At 44.6% G+C, this 13,307-nt stretch overlaps 1 protein-coding gene across 1 annotated transcript in view; it reads left to right on the top strand.

Moving 5' to 3' along the window:
• Positions 1 to 13,307, top strand: part of LOC146811261 (uncharacterized) — a 164,039-nt gene that overhangs the window by 33,629 nt on the left and 117,103 nt on the right. The window contains exons 2-3 of the mRNA XM_085618323.1: positions 9,046 to 9,186; positions 9,622 to 9,759. Of these exons, the coding sequence (XP_085474449.1) occupies positions 9,046 to 9,186; positions 9,622 to 9,759 (279 nt within the window). The remainder of the gene's footprint in view (positions 1 to 9,045; positions 9,187 to 9,621; positions 9,760 to 13,307) is intronic.

Below are 13,307 nucleotides of genomic sequence, written 5' to 3'. Positions count from 1 at the left end.
TGTCATACTTCGTTTCCCTCAGATGGATGTTTTCTACAGCCTGAGATGCAGAGAGTGAAACTGGGTCACTTGTGTTCTTTGGGATTGCAAGCCCTGGTGACGCGGCTTCTCTTAGGTGCAGAAGTAACCGGGGTATGGCGGCAGGTTATTGAAACTATTGAAGTAAAGAGACCATTTCCCCACAACTCTCTCTTCCCTGCAGGAAATGTACGAAGCAGTTAGAGGGTGCGGCACGTGCCACGTTCTCTCTACCTGCACCCCTAATTTCCACCCCGTCCACGTGCTCTCCTACCCTACCTTAATGTATGTTAGTCGTCCAGAGCTCTGCTTGACTTCCTCACCTACACCACCGTAACATAACACCATAACATAACGTGTATTTGTAAAGCGCACGTTCACCGCAAAGCATATTTTGGCGCAGAATATCAGATGTTTATTGTGACCCAACTCAATGGTCCTCATTTCATCGACCTCCAGAAGGATGAAAGGCTGAGTAGAGCCACCAGGATTTTAACATGTGACTATGAGGTCAAACGCAGCCCCTACAGTGAGTGCATTAGTCCACTAAACCACCACACCCAGGGACCACCGCCCCCTCAGACCCTAGGTGTGCTTCTAACCACCGCTGTGTCATATCTCTTTTTGGCCTCTCTTCCACCCTCTCTAGGGTCTCGAAGCACAGAAGTGGCTGAAACACCACAGAATCACCCATATAAATATATAGATAGATACCAAAAACAACAGGGAGACATCTTTGCCTGATAGTATTCCATACTGGGCATGTTGTTCACGGTACATAATGATAATGTGAATCAGAGGCAGACTGGCCTGTAGGAAATACGGATGATGTCCAGGATGGCCACCACTTGTGACAGGACAGTGGGGCCCAGGCAGAGTCAGTCACATATCAATTATGTATGAGATCTGATTAAGTTGAGTCTTTCCTGGCCTCACATGCCTTTGAGAGGTGTTGGTCTTGTTGGTAAATAGAAATTCCTTCATTTTCTTTGGAGAATTGCCAACACCAAAGGCGTCAGATCGCTTTTCGATAGCACTGTAACATTAAACAAGCATTGCAGTGCAATAGGTCTTTCATCACTGAAAGTTTGAGCTATTGGTGTTGCATTATTATTTGCAAAGCCAATAGCTCAAACTTTCAGAAATGCGAGACCTGTTCCATTGCAAATGCTTGTTTCTTTAAGTTGCAGCACACCATAGGAATGCAAGTTTGCAGGCTGTCTCCCATCCCTTCTCCGCTTCATATTGTTGCTTTCACCTACCCCTTCCCACGTTGTTGCTTGCCCTGTTCCTACTGCCCCCTTTCCGCATTGTTGCTTGCCTTGTCCCTTGGGTCCACCTACCAAGTTGTTGCTTGCTCCATCTCAGTCTTGTTACTTGTCCCCTTCCATCTTCCGATTACTTTTCATGTTGTTGCTCCCAACATAATCCATTGTTTGCCTCTTCCCAACCCGCTCCGTCCTGGTCCTTAAGGTCTACAAGGCATCAAGTTTTGTTGTGTTTCCACAGGTTGAAGCGAATAAGCATTGACAAAGGCAATAGGTCTTGCCTATGTGGGCTATTGGCTTTGTCAATGCTTTTAGCCATGTTGCCCCGCAGCATGGCGGGTGTGCAACTTGTTTGAATGTTTAAACAAAGTGCTATGATGCAGTCAGCGACGTGTATGTCATAGTGTTTTGAGGTCTCGCCTAGGCAGCGCATGCGCTGTCTCTTGGAGACATGCTGTATCTGGATATGGGCTTGAAGCACCGCCCGTCTTTTTGATTGGCTCCTTTTACTGTCCTTTGTAAATGCCTGCTTTTGTTTGGCGAATGTACTTAATAGTCCCTCTTTTTAGTCTTTTGTAACCTTCCATGAGGACTGCCCCTGTTACATGTATCATTTTACTTGTCCCATTATAGCAACTCCTAAAGGATCTTTAAAAAACTTTTCTAAGAGTAGTTCACACAAGGGAGTGCTCTGTGTTTGCACTCCTAAGAGCTTTTGTGTAAACAGGACCATGATTGTTATCTCATCCCATCAGGTGGCAATGCTTCCCCCCCGTCCGCCCCAACATTCTCTGCTCTGCCCGGTTCAGGCTTAGCCGTGCACTATCAGGTGGCCAAGCTTTCTCCCTCCTCCCACAGAATTCGCTGCTCTGCACAGCCCAGCCTCCTCCCTCTGCTCCACCATGGCCACTCCGAGGCACATGTGAGTGCTTCTAAGAGCCCACGTCTTGCAAACCTGCAGATGGAGACCGAGGATGCGAGCAGCAGCTCTGCCTCTAATCACCGCAGTGGGAGGCTGCTGCACCTGCTCACCAATAAACAAGATGCCAGAGGTACCGCGGTAGCACACAAAATTTGCCCCTCTGAGTGTTGGTGCCACCGACTCTATAGCACAAAGACTTTGCCCCTCTCACTTCGGGTGCCACCGTGCCTCACCCCCAAAACAGTTGTCTGCATTCCGGCCGCTCCATTTCTGGATGAAGAGGTGACCGGTGTGTTCACCGTAATTACCCTAATCCCCTTAAAAGGAGCGCCAGCATGTTTGTCCCGTAAAGCTCTGATTTCATCGAAGAGCATTGTTTTGTTTATTTACCAGCTATTACTGTTAATAGTTACAGATGCAAAACTGGGAGAAGACAATGTGTGTGTTTTAAATGTACACTGGGTGGCCCCTTTAAATGCTGGCACAGTCCCTTAGCACAGCGGTTCCCAAACTTTATCAACCCGCGGCCCCCTTCACCTAATATGCCGTTGCCCGTTGCTCCCCATCATGTCACTTTTGTTTTCAGGTGGGGGAATGTAAGCACGGCCTCAAGAGTACTTGCATTTTGTCCCTGAAATGTATTGGGATGTAGCCGATGAAGGTATTATAAATATATTTGTAACAAAATAAAAATATAACAGTTTTTTAATAAAAACCTTTAATTGGTCTATTAAGCGCTGGCAGATAGGTTTGCTGTTTGCGACCTGTGCCTGTAGGTTCTGAGTCCCTGAACTGAGATGTAGATCTCCTGCGTGAGACCTGCGTCTGGATGTTCTGAGTTACCTATAGAGAAGTACAGGACAAACACTCAATGTTGACAGTGCCAGCAGAGAGGTCAATGAGTGGATGAGCATGGATGCTAATGTAGTTCTTCACATTCATAGCAGATTTGAGGTGTACTTTACGGTGTCAGAAGCTTGGACAGCACTATAAGACATTAAGTGCCTGCACTCTGTATGTGGAGCCCTTACGAAATCCCTAACTGTAAAACCTAAATTCCCGAGAGCTACTGCATTTGCAATGCGTACAGCTCAAAAAGCATGCTCACTGCTGGTCAGCATTCCATCTCTGAGGTAAGTAAAATAATTTGGAAGTAGAGGCCCTCCTTTTATTTACAGTGCTTATAAAATACAGAAGCACTACATAAAAACAAGTTGTTATGACTCTAATAATAATAATAATTGTAATTATTATCCTTATCGCAAAAGAAATAGAGATGTAGTTAAGAAAAGACTCTCTTTTGAAGCTTGGCAACTTGGAACATGTCAATGTTTCCCAAGACCACCCAACTTTCTCACTGCAACCCGCAAAGTCTCAGTGAGCACCCTGAAGCTGGTAGCCATGAGAGCAAGAAAACAGAGGCCACTTACAGGAGTGTACCATTCTCTTACCTTTGCCATGTTGCACACGGTTATAGTCAATGGCTGCAGCAAAGGACTTCCAGCTTCAATGTGTCTGCGAGCAGCCTTCTCTTTCTTCGTGGCACGTTCAGTGCAACACAGAATGTTTTACTAACATGGGAAAAGGTAGACTGCGAGCATTGGCTTCGCTAATAATGAGACACCACGCCAACCACCCCCCTGAGAACAGAAGGAAAAAGACAGCAAGGGCCTGTCAGAAACTTCACACCCTCCACTGCGTTCCTTTCTGAGGCACACCATCCCTGGCGCTTCTCTGTGAGAATTTTGCATTTCTGTGAATATTTTCATTAAAGTTTACTCGGGGCCACAAAAGACTCTTATTCTTTAAACTCTGCACATTACAAAAATCTTCTGCAGCACAACTACCTTTCCCACGTTACAAAGACGTGCACGCGTCCCTGGCTAGTTTTAACGATACACCTGGGTGCCGCAGCGCACAGTTTTGGAACCACTGCCTTAATGCTTACCTTTCCCTGAACCCTAAATAGCTCCTAATAACTTTCAAAGCTACCTCTCTCTGAACCCTACACACTCCTTACGAACCCTTACCACTTGCTCAGGGACTCTCCCTTATATTAAGCATATGGGTGAAATGTTGGGAAGACATTGGAAGAAAATTACAGATTCCTCTGATAATTCCTCATTTTTAACATGGTCCTCAAAGTCCGGCTTGTAATCCCTGTAGCTCTATCCACACCTTTTCAGCTGCAGTTTTCTCTCTCCAGATTTTACCCAGGTGAAGTGAGCATCTTGCTCCAGTACAATTATATGACAAAAAGATTAGCGTGTTGTATTTCATTAGTCATCGTTAATTATAATTAGGGCTCCCTGTTTTCCGTTTTTACTGATTTTTACAGATAAATAGAGACAGAAAACACTGTGTAGTATCCTACTCATGTTGTTGTTATGCCTTTTACATCCCCTGCTCAGCCAGTGTGTTTGTGTGTGTGCTTACGGAATGTTGGAGTGATGATGCGTTTGGAATGTTGGGTGCCTGAGAGGTTGGAAGTGGAAGTTGAGAATTGGCTGAGCAGCATGCAGGCTGCTTCTGGTGGGGCTCCTTCACAGAGCTTTACTACCTGCTCTTGAGAACATAACTACTTGTTGTACTTTTAACTATCTTCAATAAAGCTTCCTGTATTTCATCCTTCCTACTTGGACCTCACTACATCATTTATTTGACGACTAGTTGGTGACAAACCTACGTGAAACATGCTGATCTCAGGAACCTGGCGTACAAAAGAGGACATGAAGATGAAACAAGCCACTGAACAGACAGTCACATGCATCAAAAAGTACAAGAGGAGGTATCCACAGGAAAGGAAAAATCCAAAGGAGATTCAAGGGAGTTCTTTACAGAAAAACAAAGACGTCTACAAGTATGAAAGAACTTCCTCACAGAAAACCAAAGATGTCACCATGAAACATAAGAACATGAAGCACTACGCCTCTCAGCCCCACCAGTGTCCTCACCATCGGACAGCCCTAGCCCGGGCGTGCTGTGCTTATCTACGTCACCCACGTTGGACTTTGGTGAAACATCTGCTGCTTGTACTTTCAAGCACATCAACTTTACAGGCCGAAAAATCAGCTCGGTCATGCACATACTCTACGACCTTGTGGAAATACAAATACATCTTGGAGCTTTGGGGTAACTTAAAGAAGAGGAACCATGACCAGTCTTGTCTTTAAATGCGGCATGTAATGGAGTCATGTTGCTGCCTACATTGTGTGATCTTGTGCACTTCTACCCCACATCTCCTTGGTATTGTCATGGTTCTCTAAGGCGGTTGTTTATGGTGTCTACATGCTTTTCTGGCATCCCAAGGACGTATTGGTTGTGTATGCGCATTACTTAGAGCGCGTTACGGTCTCTGGAATATGTGCTTCATTGACTATGCATTTTGCTGTCTCTTCACTGCCAGCCGGATTGGGCCACTTGTCGAGGACAAACACTGTGGTGAGTTTTTTTTAATCTCCTCATCGTTGAGTTATCCCGGTTCAGCGGCAGTTTAAACTTTCAAAAGAAGCTTGTTTAAACTTTGCATGCGCATCTTACCTCAGCTTTTTTTGCCCGCGGATCTCCTCGTGGAATCCTTCTGTGACGACACACCTCAGCATTCCTTGACTCGCGTAGCCATTAGCGTCATTCCTGTTGCTATGCAGCTTTGCGAGCTGCTCTTAGATGCTTTACAACTAGTACGCTCTGGTAGCCACCCGGCAAAGCGCATTGTACGTGTCGCCATTTGTGTTTTAAGTGATTATTATCGGCGCAGATGTCAGGCTTGGTCTCGTCTGTGTTGCTTTCCGGGCAGTGAAGGAGAGTATACTACACAACGGTGCCGACGAATTGCACAATCTCGTCCTTGGCAAATCCATTGCGGCGAAATGGAAAGTAGAAGAACTGCTTGGTCGTGTCTCTTGTGTCTTTCATTTCTAGTGACATTCATTCTTCTCCCGACAAGATAATCAGGAAAAGGCAAGTTTCTATGCTCTTTATTTCCGACGTGCAACACTGGATTGCTGTTTCACGTACATGGTAAAGTTCGGCTGCCATCATTTAAGACACGCCATATCCATGGTAAATCTAAACATTGTAAACTTGGACTGCCACTATTTGTGACATTGCTTCCGTTTTTTTTTGTTGTTGTGGCAACTGTTGACTTTGCCTGTCCTGTTACCATTTTATTGGTTACACTTACTGTGCATGCTTTATCCCTTTATTTTGGGATCACGTATTTGGTTGATTTACCATTTACCTAAGAGAGTCTTAGGTGTCCTTACGTGAAGGAGCACTTATTTCTTTATGGGTCTTTACTCTCTCTTGGCATTCCATTTTTACTCTCCCTTACATTAGGGATTGGAATGGGTTACAGCTCCACTTCCTTACAGCACATTTGCCTCCGTAGGCTAATCACGGTTTCATCCCTCACACAGGGCATTTTTGTGTATGGGTCACAGTCTTATTTACACTCATTTTTCTACCCTTCTCTCAGGGTACTTGCTTATGGGTCTTAGTCCCATCCACATTAGCTGACCTCCTTTACGTCTTGGGGTAGGTCATGGGTTTCTATCCCATCACATTGTACATTGTTACCCACACACAGGGTGTGTCTGTTTGGGGTCAGTCCCATTCACGTCGGCTTACAGGTTCCTGGAGGTTCAGTCCCACTTACGTTAGCTAATCTTACACTCTTACCCTCGCACAGGGTGTGTTTTATGGGTTACAGTTCCATTACAACATTTCACTACTTGTCACCTCTACATGGGGGTTGTCCTTACACGGGCTAGTATATTAACGGTCTCAGTCCCATTTGCTGTCATTTACTTAGAATGTCATGCTTACATCATTTTACATTGTTGTACATACAACGTTATTCTCTATCATCATATTATCATTATGAAAGTGGGGGAAGTTGAATTATACTTATTTGTATTTTTATTCTTCTCCTCTGTTTTCAGACTTGTTCAGTGATCCACGTGATGTTCTATCTTTTCTCATCCTTGGTACCTGTACTATACTCTTTGTTGTTATTCTACCTCTGCCCTAGTCTTTCCTCTTTTGTAGTGTTTTTCTCTTACTTCCTTGTTCAAAAGGACATTGTTCCCTCTCTTCTTCCGGTGTCTTGGTGTCAGTCTTGTGTCCATTTCGCGTTGTGCCTCGTCTTTCCTTCCTTGCTTGCCTGCCTGGCCAGCGGGTGGGTTTGAGGGTAGTCTTTGGTGCGACTATGTCTTTCTGCTCCTTGTTGTTTCTTTCGCATGTTTACTGTTTTCTTCTCTTTTGTTATTCATTGTTGGAGAGTATGGGTCATTTCTATTTGTGTATACTTACCCATTGCTTCCACCTAGTTGTCCTCCTACCATCTCTACGCTCGCTCCTTTCCGTCCTTTTCTTGACCTTACTTCCTTTGTTGCATTTGCATTCCTTTCTGCACTGGGTTATTTATTGTTACATCTCTGTTAGGTATAGGACCTTTGCTTCCGTTTTGTTAGAAAGGGGGATATGTAGCATCCTACTCATGTTCTTGTTATGCCTTTCACATCCCCTGCTCAGCCAGTGTGTTTGTGTGTGCGCTCACGGAATGTTGGAGTGATGATGCGTTTGGAATGTTGGGTGCCTGAGAGGTTGGAAGTGACAGTTGAGAATTGGCTGAGCAGCATGCAGGCTGCTCCTGGTGGGGCTCCTTCACAGAGCTTTACTACCTGCTCTTGAGAACATAACTACTTGTTGTACTTTTAACTATCTTCAATAAAGCTTCCTGTATTTCATCCTTCCTGCGTGGACCTCATTACTACACACTGTTTTTCCTGTCTGCATTTATTTTTAAAAGCGGAAAAATACAGACAATTTAGCTTCTTTTGAGTGATTCACCATGCTGAGATGAATAACTTTCAGACCAGTAGCTGTACATAATGACAGCATGGGGAGCTACAAAGCTAAATGAAATGCACTTAAAGTACTGCATATCTCAACATGTATATGTGTTTTTACACTATTTTTTTAATGTGGGTTTATTATTTTATTATTTTTGGCTGTGTAATGTGCCAAAATCTGGCAGGCCTCAAAGTATGAGTCCACGTTTCTCGGTTAAATAAATGCAGAAACATGCGAGTCATCACCTCATCTGTTTACAAAACACAAAATAAATCTGGATAAATATCAATCATGTGGTCAAAAAAGAAATATGGATTAATACACATGTAAATGTTCAAAAAATAAATATAAAACTGGGAGCCCTAATTATAATATCAACCAATTCAGTACCTAATAACACTGGCATGCAAGCAACATCAACTACACAAACCTTAGGCAAGTTCCACATCCCCTGAACCTCTCTTGACACATTCGTCAGTGCCCTCAGTATCGAGAGCTCTGGGGAAGAGTTACCGGATTATATCAGGGACGTTGTTCCAAAGCCTGTAGTGGCTTCGAGGAACACAGAAAAGGATACCTCTTTAAATAGTTACAATAATGTTTTAGGGCATCAGCGGAAGCCATTTTAGGACTGCATTCGGCTATTTATGTACAGGGAGCTGTGCTGGATTGCTATTTTGGAAAAATTATCAGCACCCTGCTAACTGAGTCATTTGCAGAATGTTGGTCATTTTGCTTTTATACCATAATTCCCTAATAGTTAATAATGTTATCGCAACCTGGCATCATGACGTTACTGCAAATTTAGACATGTGCAAGCATTGTTTCTGTCTCTTTTTCTGCAAATTGTGATGCGTCATTGATGGCTCAGTCCGCAGAAACACAAGTGCAGACTTAAGGGCAGCTGTCTTCATGTTTGTTCTAGTGAGCACATGGTCGTGCTTTTATGCTTGTGCTGAATACTCTCTCTTTGCTTTTCAGAGGTCTGACACCAGGCTCCTGGCTCAGTTTTTCTATGCTGACGAGGATGTGACGCGGGTGGTTTCTGAGCTGCACTGCTTGGAGATGCAGAAGGACCCTCAACATTACCTGTCGCTGCTGAATCAACTGCATTCGACCCAGGTGTGTGCCTTGTGAAGACAAGCATGAGAAGAGCCTGTCCATGTCTGGCCAAAAGCAGGTTTGCTTTGAGGGGGGAATGAAGCTACCATCAAAGGATGCCTGTTTTGTGAGGGAGTTGAGTGAGTCCCATTGTGCCATGGCTGTGTGTCAGCCTACCCGTTACCATCAGGTGGCTAGAGAGCCATGTTGGTGTTTGTGTTTAGGCCTTGCTGCTATATTTTGGACCAGAGGTAGGCGGAAGGCGTATTCAGCCATTAGTGACGTTAGTGTGCTTGGGCAAAGTACAGATTGTTCCTCAAATTGGGAGCAGGCCGTGCTGCTAGTAGTTGTACCTGGAGGAGGGTATCAGTGAGCTCTCTCGCTGTTGTCCCTTATGTCTTTATTCCACACATCTTGCGTTGCTTGAACACCTCCCTCTACTCATTTTTTCCCTAGGAACGGATGCTGACACTGATTGCACAGATCTCGGAGCAGTGCATCCCGGAGCAGCTCCACAGGCGGGAATACCAGATGAAGTTCCCTGACGACCTTTTCAATGACAACATGAGCACTCATATGCTTTTTGCAGCTGAGGTAAGCTGACTGCTGTCTTCTCCTACTGTCCAAGCTCCACACTGTAACGCTAAAGCATTTTCATTAAGGAACTCGCATAACCAATAGATGTCACCTAAACGACTCCTTATTGGTGGCAGTGGCCTTACTAATTAGGAGCTCATTAAACCTCCTAATTAATGGACATCCCATACCTAGAGCAGAGAGGTTGGCTGAAGAACCATGCTATGCCTGACCTTGCAGGTCCACCTGTGGTGTTTCTTTGTGTGGCAAGACACAGCATGATGGTGCATGAATCTTTGGCTGATGAAGGATACCTAACAATTTGCAAATAGCATCCCTGGGTACAGATGATCACTGGACAATGCATTGCAATAAACATGTCTTCTAGCTTTTAGAATCGTTGTCGCCCTCTTGAAGACTATTTAGCCCACAACTTTACCTCCTTCCTCACCCCCCAATTCAGGCGGCTTTTGTGTTTACGGATGCCAGACAGATTGACTTACTCACACCAGGGGCATAGCTTCAGGGGGATATTTGGGGTGTAACACTACCCCTAATAAATGTATTATTTAGTAAGTAGTTGGGTACAAGAGCTTTCAGTCGGGTACGGTAAGGTGTCTGTCGAATTTCACCTGGGTTGTTTAAATACTCACCCAGACAAAAACAAACACTCTCTTCTGTTTTAAAGGTCTTAAAACATGAGTATTTTTTACAAAATATTGTCTTTTAAGTACCCCTCACAATCTGCAATCCTTTTCCTTTCCATTGTCCCTTAAGCCCCCCTCATGCTCTGCTTCTCATATTATAGTTAACATGTGTGATTGTCGGAAAATCTGAAGCTCACCCCCCTACTGACCAAGTTACGCCCCTGACTCACCCCTTTAAAGGGAAACCACAAGAGGTGGGACAGCAGCTCCCGCAAAAAGGCAGCAGGGCAATAAACTTGAATCTCCCCTCAAAAAGAGAAGTCAACTGTAGGACCTCCTTCAGTAATGGTCTGTATGATTTTGCATGTGAGGACTTGAGGACTGCAGCATGTGGTGTGCTACCAGAGCACCACATAAGGCACGCATTTAGAGGCCTAGGAGGTGGGAAAGCATGCAGCTCCTTAAGAAAGAGAGAATGATGCAAGAGCTGATGAGGCAACTGTGTCTAGTCTGCATATACAACTGATTGGTTGACTGTTAACTACAAACGTGTAAGAGTAGAACGTCTGTGTAATAATCAGTTGAGAACTTGTCGCTGGAGAAAGTGGAGCACCTCTTATGGGTGCTTCCGGTGTTGCAGCCCTACAGGCCCTCTGCCACACCATGCATAGCATGGGTGGCAGGGACCAGACCTCTCACCTGAAATTTGATGACCAGTCTGACAGAAATGACTGGACTAAAGGGACGGAAAAGCTGAAAAGCCAGGCAAAAGACCTCCTTGAGGCACCTGCAGACTTATTCCCTGAGGCTTTCCGTGTCATGCAGCTTGTCTTCAAAGCGTGAGGAGACACAGAAGACTAAGGGCAGTTGCAAGACTAAATCAGCCATTTCTTGGTGAATAGTAAGTGGGAGACACTAAGCAAGTTACTACTAAGGGCTAGCATTCCCATGGGCAAATTACTAGGCACGGGTGGGAATCCACACACCAAGGAAGGTCATAACCACAGGTCTTTGCTTTTCCCAGCTAAGAATCAATTGCAGAACACAATACTTACATGGCAGCCAAGTTTTCGATATGCTTATGTGCAGCATTTCCATGTTGTCAGCAGAATTATGTGTGAATTATTTCATATCACATGCGTAACACTTTGAGTGACACTTTCTAGGCATAGTGCTTAATTTGATACAGTGGTTGCTGGTGGGGACCACAGCACTCATTTTTGGGGACCAGTACTTTTTTTTTCTCAACAGACATTTCCTGAAAGTAAGAGAGGGAAAAACTTAGAAACTGAATAAAAGGAAGAAGTGAAAGAAGAAAGGATTAAAAACATCACAAAGGACGAAAGCAGGAACCCACAAGAGTGACATAAAGGAGAAGGGAGTGTCTGGCAGTGAATTAAAGAAGGCTGTGGTGGGTTCATGACTACTTATTCGGCACACTGACATTTAATAGCGCCGCCCGTGGGCTTCTGAGCAGCACTTTGGGCACCGGCACTCATTATTTTACAAATTGAGCACTGGCAAAGCAGCTATGTTGGCGTAAGGAGAGATAAGAAATTACCCATTTTATTGATAGTTGTGTTCTTGCCACTGCCTTACAACAGCTGCACCACTCATGAAACCCTTCGGAAAGGTCACTAAACGACAGCTTTTTTAACAAGACACAGGAGTGCTGTGCGCCTCTGGGCTCTCTGCTAGTGGAAGATTTGAGAACAAGATAGACGGTGTACGAAAGTCACAACCTGTCTAAAATAAGCTGAACAGCATCAGTGGCTGGCTATGTGCTGAGCCCCCCTCCCCGCCTCATTTACATTCTATATTCACTTTACCATTCACTCTTTCTTTTTGCTAGCCAGCTCAGTGCTCAATGGTCTTGAATTTCGCTTCTGATGCTCTTCTCACTCTCCCTTTTCCAATTTCTTGATCCTCACCACTCATTGTTTCTTCTCTCCCTTCTTTCTCTAGGTTTCCTTCCATTCCTCAAATGCTCTCTCCTATTCACTGTCTATCTCTCCTTTCCCTTTCCCCTCCCGTAATGATGCTTGTAGTGTGGGAGCCACCCGTCCCACACTATACAGTGTTGCACCCTATATCACCCTGGAAGGCGGGCTCTCCCAAAAGGGATAAATGAACGGGTGCATGACCGCTTGTGATCTTTGCCCTCACTACAGTACCTGTGTGTGTGTGCATTCCTTTCCGCAGAGATTGCAGCGCAGGCATCCATCTGTTTGTCTCCTGGGATGGGAACCGAATACTCCTGATGGGACTGGAAAAGTCAAGCAAAACTGTGCCTGTCATCCGACGATCAGCCTTGCTTGGCACCCGAGCCTGCGGAAAATAAACATTATCACCTAAACATTACCTTATAACGACATGGGTGGCCATTATTTTATGAATAACATTGCAATTGACTGTATCAATCTCATTTAATCAAACATGAATGAATACAATACAAGCAGGTGGGATAATCCTCACCTTTGTGTCCTTAATAGAATTGAATATTCTTTGATGCAATAGCTATAAAAAATCTTATTTTATGTCAGGACACGGGGCTTCAGATGAAGAATGTTCAAAACTGGCCCAAAACAACAGAGGCAACATCAACAATTGACTTATGATAGAAAATCTTAAACATAGAGTCCAAAAACAAATCAGCAGCCGCTATAATGTCTTCTAAGCATGAACCCAACAAGAAAGACTTGGGAGGCCATGGCGCCTCTCACTGAATGTGCACCAAAAATGGAAGTGACCATACCGGCCTCTGACAACAACCATTTATCCCATCGGGCCAAAGTGTCTAATTTCATTGGTTAAAAAGGCTTCTGCAAAGCAATAAGCAATTTCGCACCAGTGATTTGATGCAACTCCCTAGTGCAGCCCTCATAAGCCTTTAACCACAAACTACGCAGAGCTTGTGAT

Source organism: Triturus cristatus, chromosome 7 (genome assembly GCF_964204655.1).
Source record: "Triturus cristatus chromosome 7, aTriCri1.1, whole genome shotgun sequence".
NCBI lineage: Eukaryota > Metazoa > Chordata > Amphibia > Caudata > Salamandridae > Triturus > Triturus cristatus.
Note: the sequence above shows the minus strand (reverse complement) of the source record. Positions and strands in the feature narration are given on the sequence as shown.